This window comes from Zerene cesonia, chromosome 19 (genome assembly GCF_012273895.1).
Source record: "Zerene cesonia ecotype Mississippi chromosome 19, Zerene_cesonia_1.1, whole genome shotgun sequence".
Taxonomy (NCBI): domain Eukaryota; kingdom Metazoa; phylum Arthropoda; class Insecta; order Lepidoptera; family Pieridae; genus Zerene; species Zerene cesonia.
Window position 1 is genome coordinate 4472889 of NC_052120.1, and position 14914 is coordinate 4487802.

At 31.8% G+C, this 14914-nt stretch overlaps 1 protein-coding gene across 1 annotated transcript; it reads left to right on the forward strand.

Moving 5' to 3' along the window:
• Positions 1–957: 957 nt before the first annotated feature.
• Positions 958–8508, forward strand: LOC119834324 (phospholipase A1-like). The gene is made up of 8 exons (XM_038358664.1): positions 958–997; positions 1709–1766; positions 2060–2169; positions 3389–3546; positions 6340–6488; positions 6887–7113; positions 7882–8044; positions 8375–8508. Exons 1-8 carry the CDS (start codon positions 958–960, stop codon positions 8442–8444), a joined length of 975 nt encoding a protein of 324 aa, XP_038214592.1. The 3' UTR covers positions 8445–8508.
• Positions 8509–14914: the final 6406 nt, after the last annotated feature.

The following is a 14914-nucleotide window of genomic DNA, read 5'->3' on the forward strand; positions in this document are numbered from 1 at the left end:
ACACAGGATAATATTACTTGCATGAATTTTATTGTAATAACCCGATATACAATTCGTCATGATTTAAATAAAACTCATTTTACACTTAAGTTAAAGGAAACAATTTCAAAATCACAAATAGTCACTCAGAAGCAAAAAATTAATTATCAGAATTATTATAAGCCCTACCTACTCATCTATTTGATGCCGATGCCAGTGTAGCAAAGCAGATAGGAGGTATGTAGTAAGGAGTAAGGAAAGGATTGACGGTGGGGTGGGATTAAAGGAATGGACTGGGAAAGGTTTGGAAAAGGATACGAGCCTCTGGCACCCCTACTCACGGGACGAAACACATGCTGCTATTCCCCTTCTCCATTGCGAAATGTCCCAAATCGTGGTGAATCGAGCTTGGCTCCACGCTCGAAGCTTTGATCTACTTATAATAATAATATTGATTTATTAAACGCATTTGAATTCTTATTTGTGGTTTGGATGTTGGTTTAATTTTTTCACTAATTAGTGTTTTGCTCAAATAATAAAACATTATTTTATAACAAGTGAATTGTAAATTAATTGGATAAATTTCACTAAACTTCTACTGCCGTTTTGATTTTCTTTACCTCTCATTTACCAAATTCTGTTCTCTGTTTATGGCTGCTCACAGGCTCAATAGTTTAGAATTTAAAAATATAATATAAGTAGTGATTGAGAAGCAACAGAAGATATAAAACAAACGTATAAAAGTAATAGAAATTAGAGCAAATGTAGCCTTATCAGTTCTTCAACCCAAATAGAACGTGTAAATTCGAGTAAAAATTTGCTTAGATAAGGACTGATTGAATAATGTTAAATCCTAAACAAATATAGATAAATTCGGTAGCTTCGTGTCAAGGATACGAAATACTATAGCGCATAAGGACACTCAGATATCAGCCCCTATATAAACATACAGACAAGAGATTTAACCAAAATTGCAAAATGAACAGTGTAGTCGGGTTCACGTTGTCACTCTTCTTTGGTGAGTTGATAATATTAATTTATTTTTTGGCATTTATACGTTATGAAAACGTCAAAAATGTCTAATAAAAGTTTAAATATAACGACTCGACGACTTTTTCCTGTTTGAGAACTTTCACAACAGCTTAATGAATCTTGTTGTTTATAGTATAGGTTACATTGTTCACGTTATATTTCACATTCGAAGTGTGCTTATATTTATTTCTTGATTATTTAAATTCTAATTGGTTCAAAGAAATCAAAAGTAAAAAGTAAGATTGGAATCGATCGTTTATCAACATGAAAAATATTTATATAACTATGAATAAATACAATGTCAAAGTGTAAAGTACCTAAGTTTAAAGATATTATATAATCTATAATCGACTTTGTATATTACGAATATTTTGTAGTAGGTAAGTACCTAATCTCATTACTAAAGTTACAATATATACAAAATATTTGTATAAATTGAATAATCGCTTTTAACTTAATCACTCTTTACCTTTTGGCTTTTTTCATATAATATTCCTTTCTTTTTATTAGAGATAACAAGCAATATAAGTCATACGACACGACAAAATCAAATCATTCACATTTATTCAAATTCTTTATTCCAATAGCAACATTCTTTAAAAGGACTACAAAGGAATCGTAGAATAAACATGAGCTGGGAAAAGGCACTTACTCTATGCATTTTCGATTGCATTAATAAGCTTACGTTTAATTACAGCTCTGTGTTACGCGGACGACTATGGCGACAAAGAGGCAAAAGTGAGGTTTTACTTGAGGTAATTGAAAACTGTCCTTTTTAACACTAAATTAATACTGTTTTTACTCACTCAGTTTTTGTATGTAACATTCAGCCTATCAACTATTAACTATATTTCGTGAAATATTTTGTTTATAAAACTTTTAAAATGTAAATAGGCTAATGTGTTTATTGCTAAAATTTAAAAGCGCTTGTAAGGGAATTTCGAAATTGAGGTTTATATCAAACAATCTCCGTTGAAAGCTCATAGCATCTTGATCGTACTTCACAACAAGGGCTCCGTTTGATCACCCGTTTTTTTTTTGTTTTCAGTACCTTTGATAAATATGAAGAGCTGCCTCTACATCAATCTCATGAAATCATAAATTCATCGTGGTATAATAAAAGCCGCAATACAGTTATTTTTTGTCACGGTTTTACAGGTGCGTATACTTAAGTGTAAGCCAGATTATATAGGAAAGTACATATATAATTAATTACCTATGGGAAATAGACACAACAATCAAACAAATTAAATTGTACAAGTTCTCAGTAGGTTCAAGTATGCCATCAACGACTTAACAGTTGTCGATACCGTTAGCAGAAAACGAAATAAAAATTATTTTCCAAAGTAAAATAGAATCAAAACTGACATCTACCTACAATTTTATGAATCTGAACTTGCAAAAACAATAAATAGTTGTTGTAATAGATATGTGTTATTTGAAATGCGATATGTATAACGTATATTAACTATGTTAGCTGTAGAGTAATTGCTATCATAAGGTTTTACTAAGCTCAAATCAAATAGTTCAGTAAATGTGTGTAATTAAGGACAACATAATAAAAGATATAACAGCAGCAGATATGCTATCGCTACTATAGGGGTGTCAATGGAGGCAAGAGTTAGGAAATTTCAGTAGGTAGGTAGGGAGACAATAATAAACACGAAACAGTTCAACAACATTTGAAGCTATTTATAAATAATTAGACAGTATTTTCTCGTGTTTGATTTTACGCGAGTATTATACATTTAGAAATTAAAAACTCCACGGGGAGACTCCCCGTGACCAAGCTCGCTGTAAAGTGTTCGAAACGTCGGATTAGTAATATAATGAATGAACCGCGTTTAAAATGTTTTTAATTTCTAAATAATTAGATGTTTATATCCAAATAATATTAAATTAATTCTTATTTACATTTTCAAAGTACCTTACTTTTTAGTTCTTATGAACATATATATACCAATATACTACAGCTACAATTACAATATATGATAATACACTCAAATATATAACACTAGACGCTCGTCCCGGATCCACCGCATATAATTGGTATAAAAAGTATCCTATCACCGAGGTCAGCTCATATCCAGTCTATATACCAAATTTAATCAAAATCCAGCATTTCAGTTCAGCATTCTTAGCGTGATTCACAGACCAACAACCCAACAGACAAACCTTTACATTTATAATATTAGTGTGATTGTTAAACATTTTAGTAATATGTGATTTTAAAAGTTACGTACAACATATGTGAAATTGGCAATCTAAATGTAAATGAAAAATTCTGTATATTGAACATATGTATTTGTAAAAAATAATCGGAGAGGCATTCTTATGAAATCAACAAACGCGTTTAGATCAATCAATATATTTCCAGGTTTCCCTACTGGTCCAGCCGTGGAAGCCGTAATAAAGGCATATTTGGAACAAGGCGAAAATAACGTAGCACTCCTCAATTGGGAGCAGTTGGCAGCCCATTCGATGTCCAGTATTCCCAACTCTTACCTCAATTGGGCAGCACCTAACGCTAGAAAAGTAATTATCATCAAGTATTTTACTATCTGAATAAGTACCAGCACCGTTAACTAGAAATCGTTTAGAACTATACCTCTAAAAATTTACATGAACGTAAACGTCGAGAGCTTTATCAAACCTAAGTACCCACGCCTTTCAAGCGATTCGTTGTTTAAAATTTCATACGGTTAATTGATTGATATGTTTAATATGACGAACACATTCATATTTATTTCAACTAATTGACACAAAAAATTACATTCATTTATAAAAATAACTTTTGTTTAAACGGTTACATGAAAAAATGAAATGAATTTAATTTATTTGTCCAATTAGTTGTTACACAATAATTCACATTGTTTAAATGTACTAAAAGTTCATTGATAGATAAATTAAAATAATGAAATGAATAATCGATTTAAAGTAAATAAAAAGTAAACTGTAATTAAATGTTGAAATTTTCAACAGCGATAACGGTAGTCACATGACTCATTTCTTTAAAAGGTTTTTTTTTTCGAAATCAATCGATTTTGCTCTCACAAAAAATGTGAAAGTGGTTTACTCCGCAAAATGTCACACCTTAATTTTAGTCTCAAAAAGTAATAAATTAACATATAGTAGACTAATCAATGTTAACTGAATTCAATGATAATAATAGAATCATAAGTGAAGCCCCGTGTCCCCTACTGGGATATGGGGCAGATGATATACATCTGTTTCACTGATCGATTTTTTTATGGACAAGTAGGTGATCAGCCTTCTGTGTCCTGCCAGACCGAGACGTTTTTTTTATTGTGCGTCCCGGGAATCCAACCGGGAATCGAACCCAGGACCTCTCGGTTCTACGCTCATGCGTTAACCACTGTACCAAGGAGGCGGTCAATAATAGAATCATGACACTAATTAATTACTCATCGTCAATAGATAATAATCTGTCCGTACAACAATCACCTAATTAATTAACACTATTATAGCATCACTTGATTTCTCGTGTGGTTTTAAGGTTTGCATAAATAATATAGGTTAGGAAGTAAATTATTAGATATATTATAACGCAAGGAGTCACCTATCAGCTTTGTACAAGCCCGATCGCTACATGATACCACAGATAACATAATAGTATAGATGATACTATTTCCCATTTTAGATAGAAATAAATTAATCCGTGCACGAATCTACTCGAAAGAATTTTGGAATTCAGTATTAATTATATCCAATTCAAAGTATATCAATAACTGAACTGGAATATTTTTTCAAAATGTTTTTATTTGCTTAATAGACTATTCGCTGTAAATGCAAATGGGCGAAATAAAATATTGGAATAAAACAAGCAATTGCTGAATATTTTTATCAAAGGAAACTGTTTATTATACTATAGAATTCGTATTGAATTTTACTAAAATAACTTTACAAATTGGATTTTTTTTGTATTAGGGGAAAATGTATCGGTTAATTGAATTCATGATTACATAGTTAGACATGTAAAAATAATTGGGAATTCCACTGTATCCGAATGTTTGACCTATACAGATGGCTTTCGTTACGATGGTAACGTAAAGAAAATATATTGTGGGTAGATTTATTTTATGTTCGATAGCTGCGCCCCGCGGTTTCACCCATGTAGGTCCGTATCCATCCAGCTTTACAGCGTTGTACCAAATTTCATTGCAATCGGTTCAGTAGTCTTTGCGTGAAAGAGCAACAAACACACACACATCCTTACAAACTTTCGCATTTACAATATTAGTATGTTTTATGTAGTTATTAACTTTTCTACTAACATTAATTAAGTTATGTTTTTCTACCCAAGTTACTTAAAGGGCGTTTTTATAGTGTAAAGCTAGATAATAGCATGGCTTATTCAAAAACAACTGCATTTAAACATGCATCCTAAGTCGTTAGATAACACGTTTTCTTAGAATGCGTAAGAAAAATAAAGGTTCACAGCTCCTCCCCCGAAGGTGATAGCATCATAATATGTATATACTATCCTGACTATATATACTATCCTGAATATTACTAAGAGGTCGCTCTTAGTAATATTCATGCAAAATTTGAAGTAAATCCATGCGGTACTTTCTGAGATTAGCCCGGACATACATACAGACAAAAATTGTAAAAACTATGGTTTTGGGTTCTATATCGATTATAGATCACGGCCTAAGTATTCTTTTAAAAAAATATTCAATGTACAGTTTTGACTTTCCTACGATTTTATTATATGTATATAGATTTGCTGATTGATGTTTTGTGATATTCAAGTCTTTTGAGAGATTCTGTGCTCTGTCAGGTTGTGACATTTTTGTTACTTAGCGTTGACCACGGAAAGTTTAATTTACAAGCCAAGCACTCCTTAGATATAACTTTGTCACGTTCTCTTTTTTACTTTAAGCAATACCTATTCATATTGATTAGTAGCTATTCTGACAATGATGGTATTGCAAAATTTTAATTCATTTTGTTTCTCCGGATGTCTATATAACTGAAATTCTATGCGGAATGCCGTATTGAATCTTAGTGAATTGGAAACTATTCGAAATCTTGCACACACATCTAAAGACGTAATATAATGGCAAGTCACATAATAGACAGACGGAAGCTAGGTTTTCACACAAATAGATGCACTTGCTCGAAGTTAATATATAGTCTGTGTACGCTCTAACGGCTGATGTGACTTTATTACTCAGAACTATTTAACAGAGTGAGTGTCGGCTCCTACTTTATTAATCTTTAGCTCTAATTACTTGAATTATCGTTTGAAGAGTTGAGTAGAAATGAAGAACGACGATTTAATTCCTATTTCTGTCCATTTAGCTTGGCGTCCGCTTTGCTGAAACGCTCGGGAACCTTTCGGCTGTCGGCGTTGACTTAACCAGGCTGTATTTAATTGGACATTCTCTGGGAGCACACGTCTTTGGAATTGCGGGAAACAATTTAAGACTTAATGGAATTCTTTTGCCCTGGTAACTGTAATTTTATTTTAATCGCAGAAGAAACCGTATTTACTTAACATTATTAGACATTGTAAAACAGTCTCTCGAATATACATATAATCGTATCATGATGTATGAACATGATTTCATATGCTTGCGTTGAGTTAAAACGTTGAAAAAAATGAAAAAGCAAACGTACCAAAAATAATGAAGTTGAATATATAAACTCAACAATATTTCACTAATACGAACTTTCTTCATATGAATATACATTTAAATTTGAAAGTTCGGATATTTAAAACGTTAAGCCTCAACACTGCCAAATGTGGCTTATAAATTGGAAATTTATTTTTAAAGACTATATAGTGCACTTTAATTCGTACCTAGCAGCCACGTATTTCCGTTTTCATTACAAACATATTTTACAGGATTATAGGACTAGATCCAGCGGCCATAGGATTTGAAAATAAACCCCCAGTTTTACGACTGAATCCGGGGTCTGCTGAACTAGTTACTGTCATTCATTCGGATCCAAGTAAATATGGTTGTAAAGTATCACTTGGTACTGTTGACTTTTGGCCCAATTTCAAAGTATTGGGACCAGTGGTACAGCCTGGGTGTCAAAATGGACCGGCGCCCATGCTCTCCGGAGAAGGTAAAACGATATTTCATTGACATTTTTTGGGTAATGGAGTACTAATTATAACTAAAAAAAATACTTAAAGTATTATTAATAACTACTGTTAACATTTTATTTAAAAATCAAAATCGATTTACCCTATGAAACTGGAAAATCTTTGACTGAGGGAAAACTTAAAAAATAAAATTACAGTCGATTTGACAATCTTCTCCTTTTTGAAGTAGGTTGAAAGATAAAGCTGCATATTACGCGATTAACATTATCATATTTATTCTTTTTAGTGATCTTATTTTACTATGAAAAATAACTAATTCCGAATATAACACCACAGTTTTTAACAATATTTCAATCTACAGTCGAAAATCAGTTTAAAAATAACCAAAATTAATTGTACATCCCTAATCTATTCTTGGTTAGTGGCTGACATGCGCCAATCAACAATTAACGTAACGAGCCGCACTCGGGGATTAGCGGCAGTCTGTCTCCCAAAAATCGATATTAGGGTTTATTTGTGTTCTAAAACTAAAATCGAATTTAAAAAAAAATGGTAAAGTCGAGTCCTGTCTGATGTATTTAAATATGAACGTAGCTATAGACTGTATCTTTTTATTTCCGGGATCTATTTATTTTAATAAAAAATGTTGCAAAAATGTATCAATCGGAATTAACTTGACCAATTTCAATTGCGTAATATTCTCAAATTCGACCGATTTATATTCGATACTCAGGCCGCCATTTTAACAAACATGGATTTTGTATTATTTTATTTTTAATTTTTTACAGATCTTTGTAATCATCACAGAAGCTGGCAGTTATTGATAGACTCTATAAAACATCCGGGGACAATAATAGGGTCGCGAGCGAGAAACTATAAGATTTGGAAACGGTACACTAATGATCAGCGCCTTGCAACGACTTTATCCCTTGAAACATTTAAAAAGGATGTGTAAGTGGACTCGTTAACCATTTTTAAATCGAATCTATTGGGGATTGTAATGAAAGGTGCATTTTGGAGCTGAATATATCACTTGCCTTTGCTCCCTTTTTGCCTGTATTAATATTCATGATAATAATTAGATAAAAAATCCTAAAAGTATATATACCGTATAAGTATCATAAGAATGATTATTACATTTAATAATTTTGTATAATATTTGGTATCATACGTATGCACACAGCAGGCTCTATATTTTTTATTTTCTCATTAGCAATAAAATACTAATGATTACCACCAACCCTCTCATCACCCACGTTAAAACTTTTTTTTCTTCTTCAGGGAACCCGGAAATTATTACTTCGTCACGAATTCCAAAGCGCCGTACGGTTTAGGCGTGGATGGATTATGATTTGATATATTTTATTTTATTTATTCGATTGTTATTATTATTGTTGAATAAAAGTTTTAAAAACCACAAAATACTTAATTTTACCTATAAATTAAGTTGTTATACATAATATCCAAATGACATGATTTATTTAACTGATATTATAATTTTGTGATTACAGACTATAAAAATTTTCTTTGTTTAATAATAAAAGAAATATGATCATTAAACTCATTTCAATTTTAAATCATACATAACATGCATATTGTATGAAATGTTTATAGAACATTTTTTAATTATTAGATTAAAATTAATATTTAAAATATTTCTATAGAACATATTTTATAAATCTGCTGGTATGTATGGTATGGTATGGTTACATACAAATTTTGGGATACGTAGTACACAACTTGAAGCACTGTACTGTACATTCACATCTCTCGACTTCTCGACATCTTATTTACCTTCATCCAATGGTATCTAAACTTTCAAGAACGTGAATAAACAAATTTTTGTATATTAATCATGGCATCTTGTTATTTTCCCTAAATCATTAAAGCACTTAGCACACAAACAGCTTCGTAGCGAATGCCAAATGGATTTTCGATAACTTTCCACTACTTTAAATGTATATTCGAATTGAGATTTCTTAGGCTAACCGTGTCAATTAAATTGACATTATGTATTTTGTTGAGAAATGTATTTAATTTAAAAATTGTTTCTAACACTCTACACCGCCTACATCTGTAAGTCGATGCATAATATTTAATGTTTTATTTGTTTCGGTTATTTATTTCTACTTGATTTTATTTTTTTATTTCGGTTGAAATAGTTTATTTCTCTTCTTTCTTTTTATTCATATTCAACAATACTAATTTGCTTAAAAAAGTTCCCTTAACTCATCAATACAAATTAATCAAGCACAATCACACGGTACTGAAAACCATTGAAGAGTTCCCTTTTTCGGCCGTCGTCTTCAGACCCACCCAAATGACAGCAAAACATTTCTACTCTTTTATGGGAGTCGAGCATGCTCCGGCACGAATTGGGCCGGCTCGCACCAGCTCGCACCAAACCGCCTCAGAAAACCGGCTTGAAATAGTAGCATGCAATTGTGATTCGTACGGTGAAAGGGGAAGCCGGCGGGCCATTTCCTTTTCCTCACCCTTCCCAGTCTAGTCTTTCTTTCCAGTCATAAATCCTTTCCTTATTCCTTCCTCATAAATGCGGACAGCGCATAAATGCAGACAGAGGTCCAGGCCTCTGCGAATGTTTGTATGGGCGGTGGTGATTGCATGCCACCAGCTCAGTTGCCCGCTATGACTTAAAAAAAAAACAATCTCCATTTAAAATTCTCATCAATAAGTAATCAAGCCTAAACACAAGGTAACTGCCATGAATCATAGAGGTAACCCCTGCTAAAGACTGTTACGCTTCTACAGTTTTATTTTACTGTGATACTTTAAAAAACTTTTTTACAAACGCATTAGATTGATTGATTTTCCAACGTTCCTATCAATTTATTTGTGATTAGATCATTTGGATTACCACCATTCTAACAAAAACATAATACTTTATCCTTCTTACTTCTTATGCTAATTACATACTTGTTCCTTTGAATGAATTTATAACACTGATATTTACGATAGGTATATTTTAATATCGTCTGTGCCTTTTAATAATTTACAGAAAAATCCACCATTAAAATATCTCTACCTAAATACCTTACTTACATATATCCCAAACGTTGTATAAAATGTTTCGCATCTTAGACACATGGAAAGAAAATAATTTCTTACCAATTACGAAATTTTGTAGGATGCCATATGTAATGAAGTGAACTAAAGTGCTCTTACAATTATCATTTTGTGCTATTTGAAGAGCATAGATAAAAAAGGCTTTCATGTGGAAAGGAAGCTTTACTAGTTTCCATTAAGGTTTTACACTGTTATTTGCAGACGTCTGGACAGCACAGCCCTTAGGGAATCTTGCGTTGATGGTCTTTAATGTTTGATAGAATTTTGTACTCTCAATAGTATGTGATAACTTTTTAGCTCAATTTTTTACGCCTATAATCACAATGAGTGTGTATTCGAGTACACTCATATATAAACAAGTACGTGCAATTTTGTACATATAAATGAACATATGAATATAGTATAAAGTGTATTGAAAATGTATATGTTAGAAATAAAAAGGGGATGTGTTGAATATTAGTTTGATCGTAATAATGTACTACAATTCTACACAACTGCCTAATTATTGTAGTCAGTTGATAACAAATCGCAGATAGTCACAAGGACTATTAACAAAGTGAGGGTAGTTGGTAGTTGGTGAGCCGAACATTGAAAATCAACATTCGAACACAATGTGAATGCGCACCGTTTTAAGCGATTTGACGTTTTATAGGATTCGATAGCTAAACAAGTTTTGTCAAATTATGAAAAACGACATGTGTATCTTAAATGAAAATTATTCATCCAACAGAATATTAAAACACATTTGATATCCGACATAGGTATATATAATGTTAAATATTTATCTGTTTGAGTATTGTATATTATGGTTGAAAGAACAAAATAAATTATTTGTTTTGGGAAAGTCCGTAAATCATGGAATAGTTTCACTATTATGCCACTGACTTGATATCCGTCCATTCACAGAATCACTCAAAGGCTTAACGCTATCAGCGTCTATGCGTATGCTGCCTGCATATATGTAAACCGGCACACAATGAACTTGTAGTTTTCTTTTGTGATTATATTTATAGCATGGGAATAAAGATTAGCATATAATGTTATGTTAAATCTATTGAGTAACTTAACTTATTGTTCATTTTCTAATTCAACATTAAGCATTTTATTAATCTTTTAGCAGCTTTGTAACAGATTTATTATGCATTCTGTTAGTTAAATATCGCACAGAACTTTATAACTATATTAATGATTAAAATAATGACGTTATGATGTTGCTAGGATTAAAATACCAAGCACCATAATCCGTCATTGTATGAAATCAGTAGAACATGTAATTATGTAATTCCTAGAATCACCCGAATGTGTGAGAAATAAATAATAATAGGCACGTTTTCTAGGAAATTTATAAATTTCCTAAATAGCAACTGACGAGCGTGTTGGATTGACATTTATCCACCGACATTTCGGACATTCCAATTATGTATGTTGCTATGCCATTAATATTAGGGTGCTCCTTAAAAAAATGTTTTTTGTGTCTCTCGATGATTATTTAGATAATCAACGTAATAACTTGTTTTATTAATTTTATACTTACATTTTAACTAGCTGTGACCCGCGGTTGAAACCGCGTAAGTCCGTATCCCGTAGGAATATCGGTATAAAAAGTGTCTATAACACATAGACACTTTTTATACCGATATTCCTTTCAGTTTCCGATATTCAGTTGTCCAGCTATCTACGAAGCAAAATAGTATTATTATTCACCAATAGATGTCAGGAAAAAAAAAACACGAATAAAACACGAATATGATATTTTCTAAAAAAAAATTCCTAGCTAGATCGATTTATCGCCCCCGAAACCCCCTATATACTAAATTTCATGAAAATCGTTCAAGCCGATTCCGAGATTCCAATTATATATATATATATACAAGAATTGCTCGTTTAAAGGTATAAGATTTCAAAAATTCTTGGGGTATGAGTACACCTTGCAGCGTATAATATTTTGACATTTCCTAAATAGTTTCGGAATTATATACATTTCGGAGGAATTGCATATAATTTAAATCTTATCTATGTACTTTTCGTGGTTGTTCGGAGCGCGACAAGAGACAAGTGCTCAGTAAATTGCGGCACAAGTGACTTGTCGCTTAGAATATGATCAGCATTTTTCTTTGTTTAAAACTTATAGAAACATATTGTATAAACATTTAAGTATTTGAAAAGTATGGTGTTCAAATAGGAGTCAATAAGTGCTTCAATTGAACGGATATCTGATCTTAAATGTACTACTTAAATGCTTTCTTATACATTACAGTCATTAAATGCTAACAACCGCGTGTATATGGTAATGTCGATAAAATGTTCATTGCATTTTAAAACAAGCGTGACACAACCAAAGTCGTTCGGTACATCTGTTTGACAATTTACGCTTTTAATAATGGCCGCCACTGGCTTTGAATCGGTCGCGCGCGAATTAACAACGGGCTAAATTAAAGCCTTCAAACTTTTTACGAAGTGCACCGTCCGATATGACCAGTTGTTACTCTTCGCTCTTTTCAACCATGCACGAAACTCAAAGGAAATTAGAGATCTAACAGCCACCAGTCACATCTTCAAAGACTGAAAGTTAATTAAGTGTCATTTCTTTTTTATGTGACAGTTATTGAGGTCTTCCATAGTTATACGCACAAGCTACTTTGCTTTAATTAGTTCGTAATTGGACTTACAAAAAAAAAAACGTATATACCCATTTAAAAAAGGAACTTTGTTGTATAACTCATATCAATAATAATTTATTACCACTATAGTTGAACTTACTTGTTTTTTTTTATTAAATCACATTTCTACGAATAATAAATGTAACAGACAAAGTAAAACATGATAGATTCTCCTTAATTAATGTGCTTCGGGGCGGTGACAACTGACACGTGGCTTTTTCGCTACACAAAACTCGTCTCTACAATCGCCTCTAAATTTTGCCAACTAATTAGTACACAAGTCGCTATCGTGAAATATATTCATCAGAAACAATGCTTCTAATATTATTACTATTTTAGAATCAATAAAAATTACGGGCACAAGAAAGTAATACTAGAGCCTATATGCGACGAAGTTTAGGGTGTTTCTTTTACAGAAAACAGTATCGATTTCGATTCTTAATGTATGGAAACGTCTGCAAACTTATTGAGCATCGTTACTCATTCTAATGCGGACATAAATTGGCGACCGCGCCGACCTTCTATTGAAGTTGCACTCCAAATGCATTTTTATTATTAAGAGTAAACTCTCCAATGACTTGAGAGACGAGGCACGTCTATTAGCTTTTATTTAGGAATAAAGCATTTAACTCTTTGTTCAAATTATTTTATGGATTTTGTGTGAAATTATATACAGTTATAGCATTTACAAATAAAAATAGAAATCAGTGAAAAAAATTGGAGGAGGCTTTTACCGCGAAAAGCGGTCCTTAGTATATTTAATATATGCTGTACTAATAAACGAACAAAATAGTATAGAAAAGGCATTTAATAATAGATTTTGTTGATACTAACCATATCAACAACCAGCATAAAATTGTAATTGGATATAAGTAAGTAATAAATGAAGGCTTTATTACTTATTTATTATTATAGTATTTAAAAACATACAAATTTTGTTTCAAATATTAATGTTTTACAAATATTTTTTATAGCAGTTATTTGAACCATAAATGGATAAAAAATAAGTCATATACAATTTTTATTGTATTACGTGATTGCGCTCATAGAAAGCATTTACCTAGAAAGTCTTATGTATGAAATAATACATTTATCCGTTCATAAAATAAGCTATTACCGTGCTTTCCTTCGCTTCTAGCTGCAAAATTAGATGTTCGTATTATTAAAAAAAGGAAGCATAAAGGTTTTAATAAAAAGCAACGGGCAGCAAGGAGTTCACTCAGCAAATAGCCACAATGCCGCAGACCATCGTATTAGTTGGCTCCATTAGCATAAGTAACTTACCGTTACTATCATCGTTCGTGCTGCGTTCTACTGATTCGGAATATTAACAGGTCAATAATTAAAATACTTGTGTTATTGTTTTTGTGCTGCTTTTTTATTAATTAATTGTTATTTCAACAAATCCTGACGTAAATTTATAAGTTTATTAATATGTAAAACTCTAGTTTTTCTGTGCACTGATAATAAATATATTTTAGAATCTAAAGAGAGTTTAGACCACGATCTATCGAACTGGTCAAGTGACGGTTGGTAGATGTCACATACTGTAAACTTTTACCAACCTTTTGAATTCTTAACGATGTTTTCTTTCACTGAGTGTCGATTGTGCAGATATATATTATGAATACAATTTTATTCACTTTTCTTGTCTCGAATCCCTTTCTGTTTTTCCTTCAATTTGAAGGCCTTAACTACTGTAACAATTACATACGTATGACTGATATCGATTTTGCGTAATCACTTGGATGCACGATCAAACAAAACATTTTAAACATTTATAAATGTAAAGCATTTAAGCAATTAGATATATAACTAAGCAGTTTAAACAAAAAATACTCTATTTTATAACTAAGACTAATTTATAAGTAAATAAATAAAGTTATTCTGTAGGAGGATTAGTTGATTTAATATTTTCAAGTTGCTGCATTTATTGGTGTAGCAACAACGAGGGATTTAACCAAGGGCTGCTCTGTTGAAAGCTATCGCTTACTCCACTAACAAAGCGCTCATTAATGAATAACCTTATCCAACAAGCAACATACTTATTTAATCTATAGTATATAGCTATATG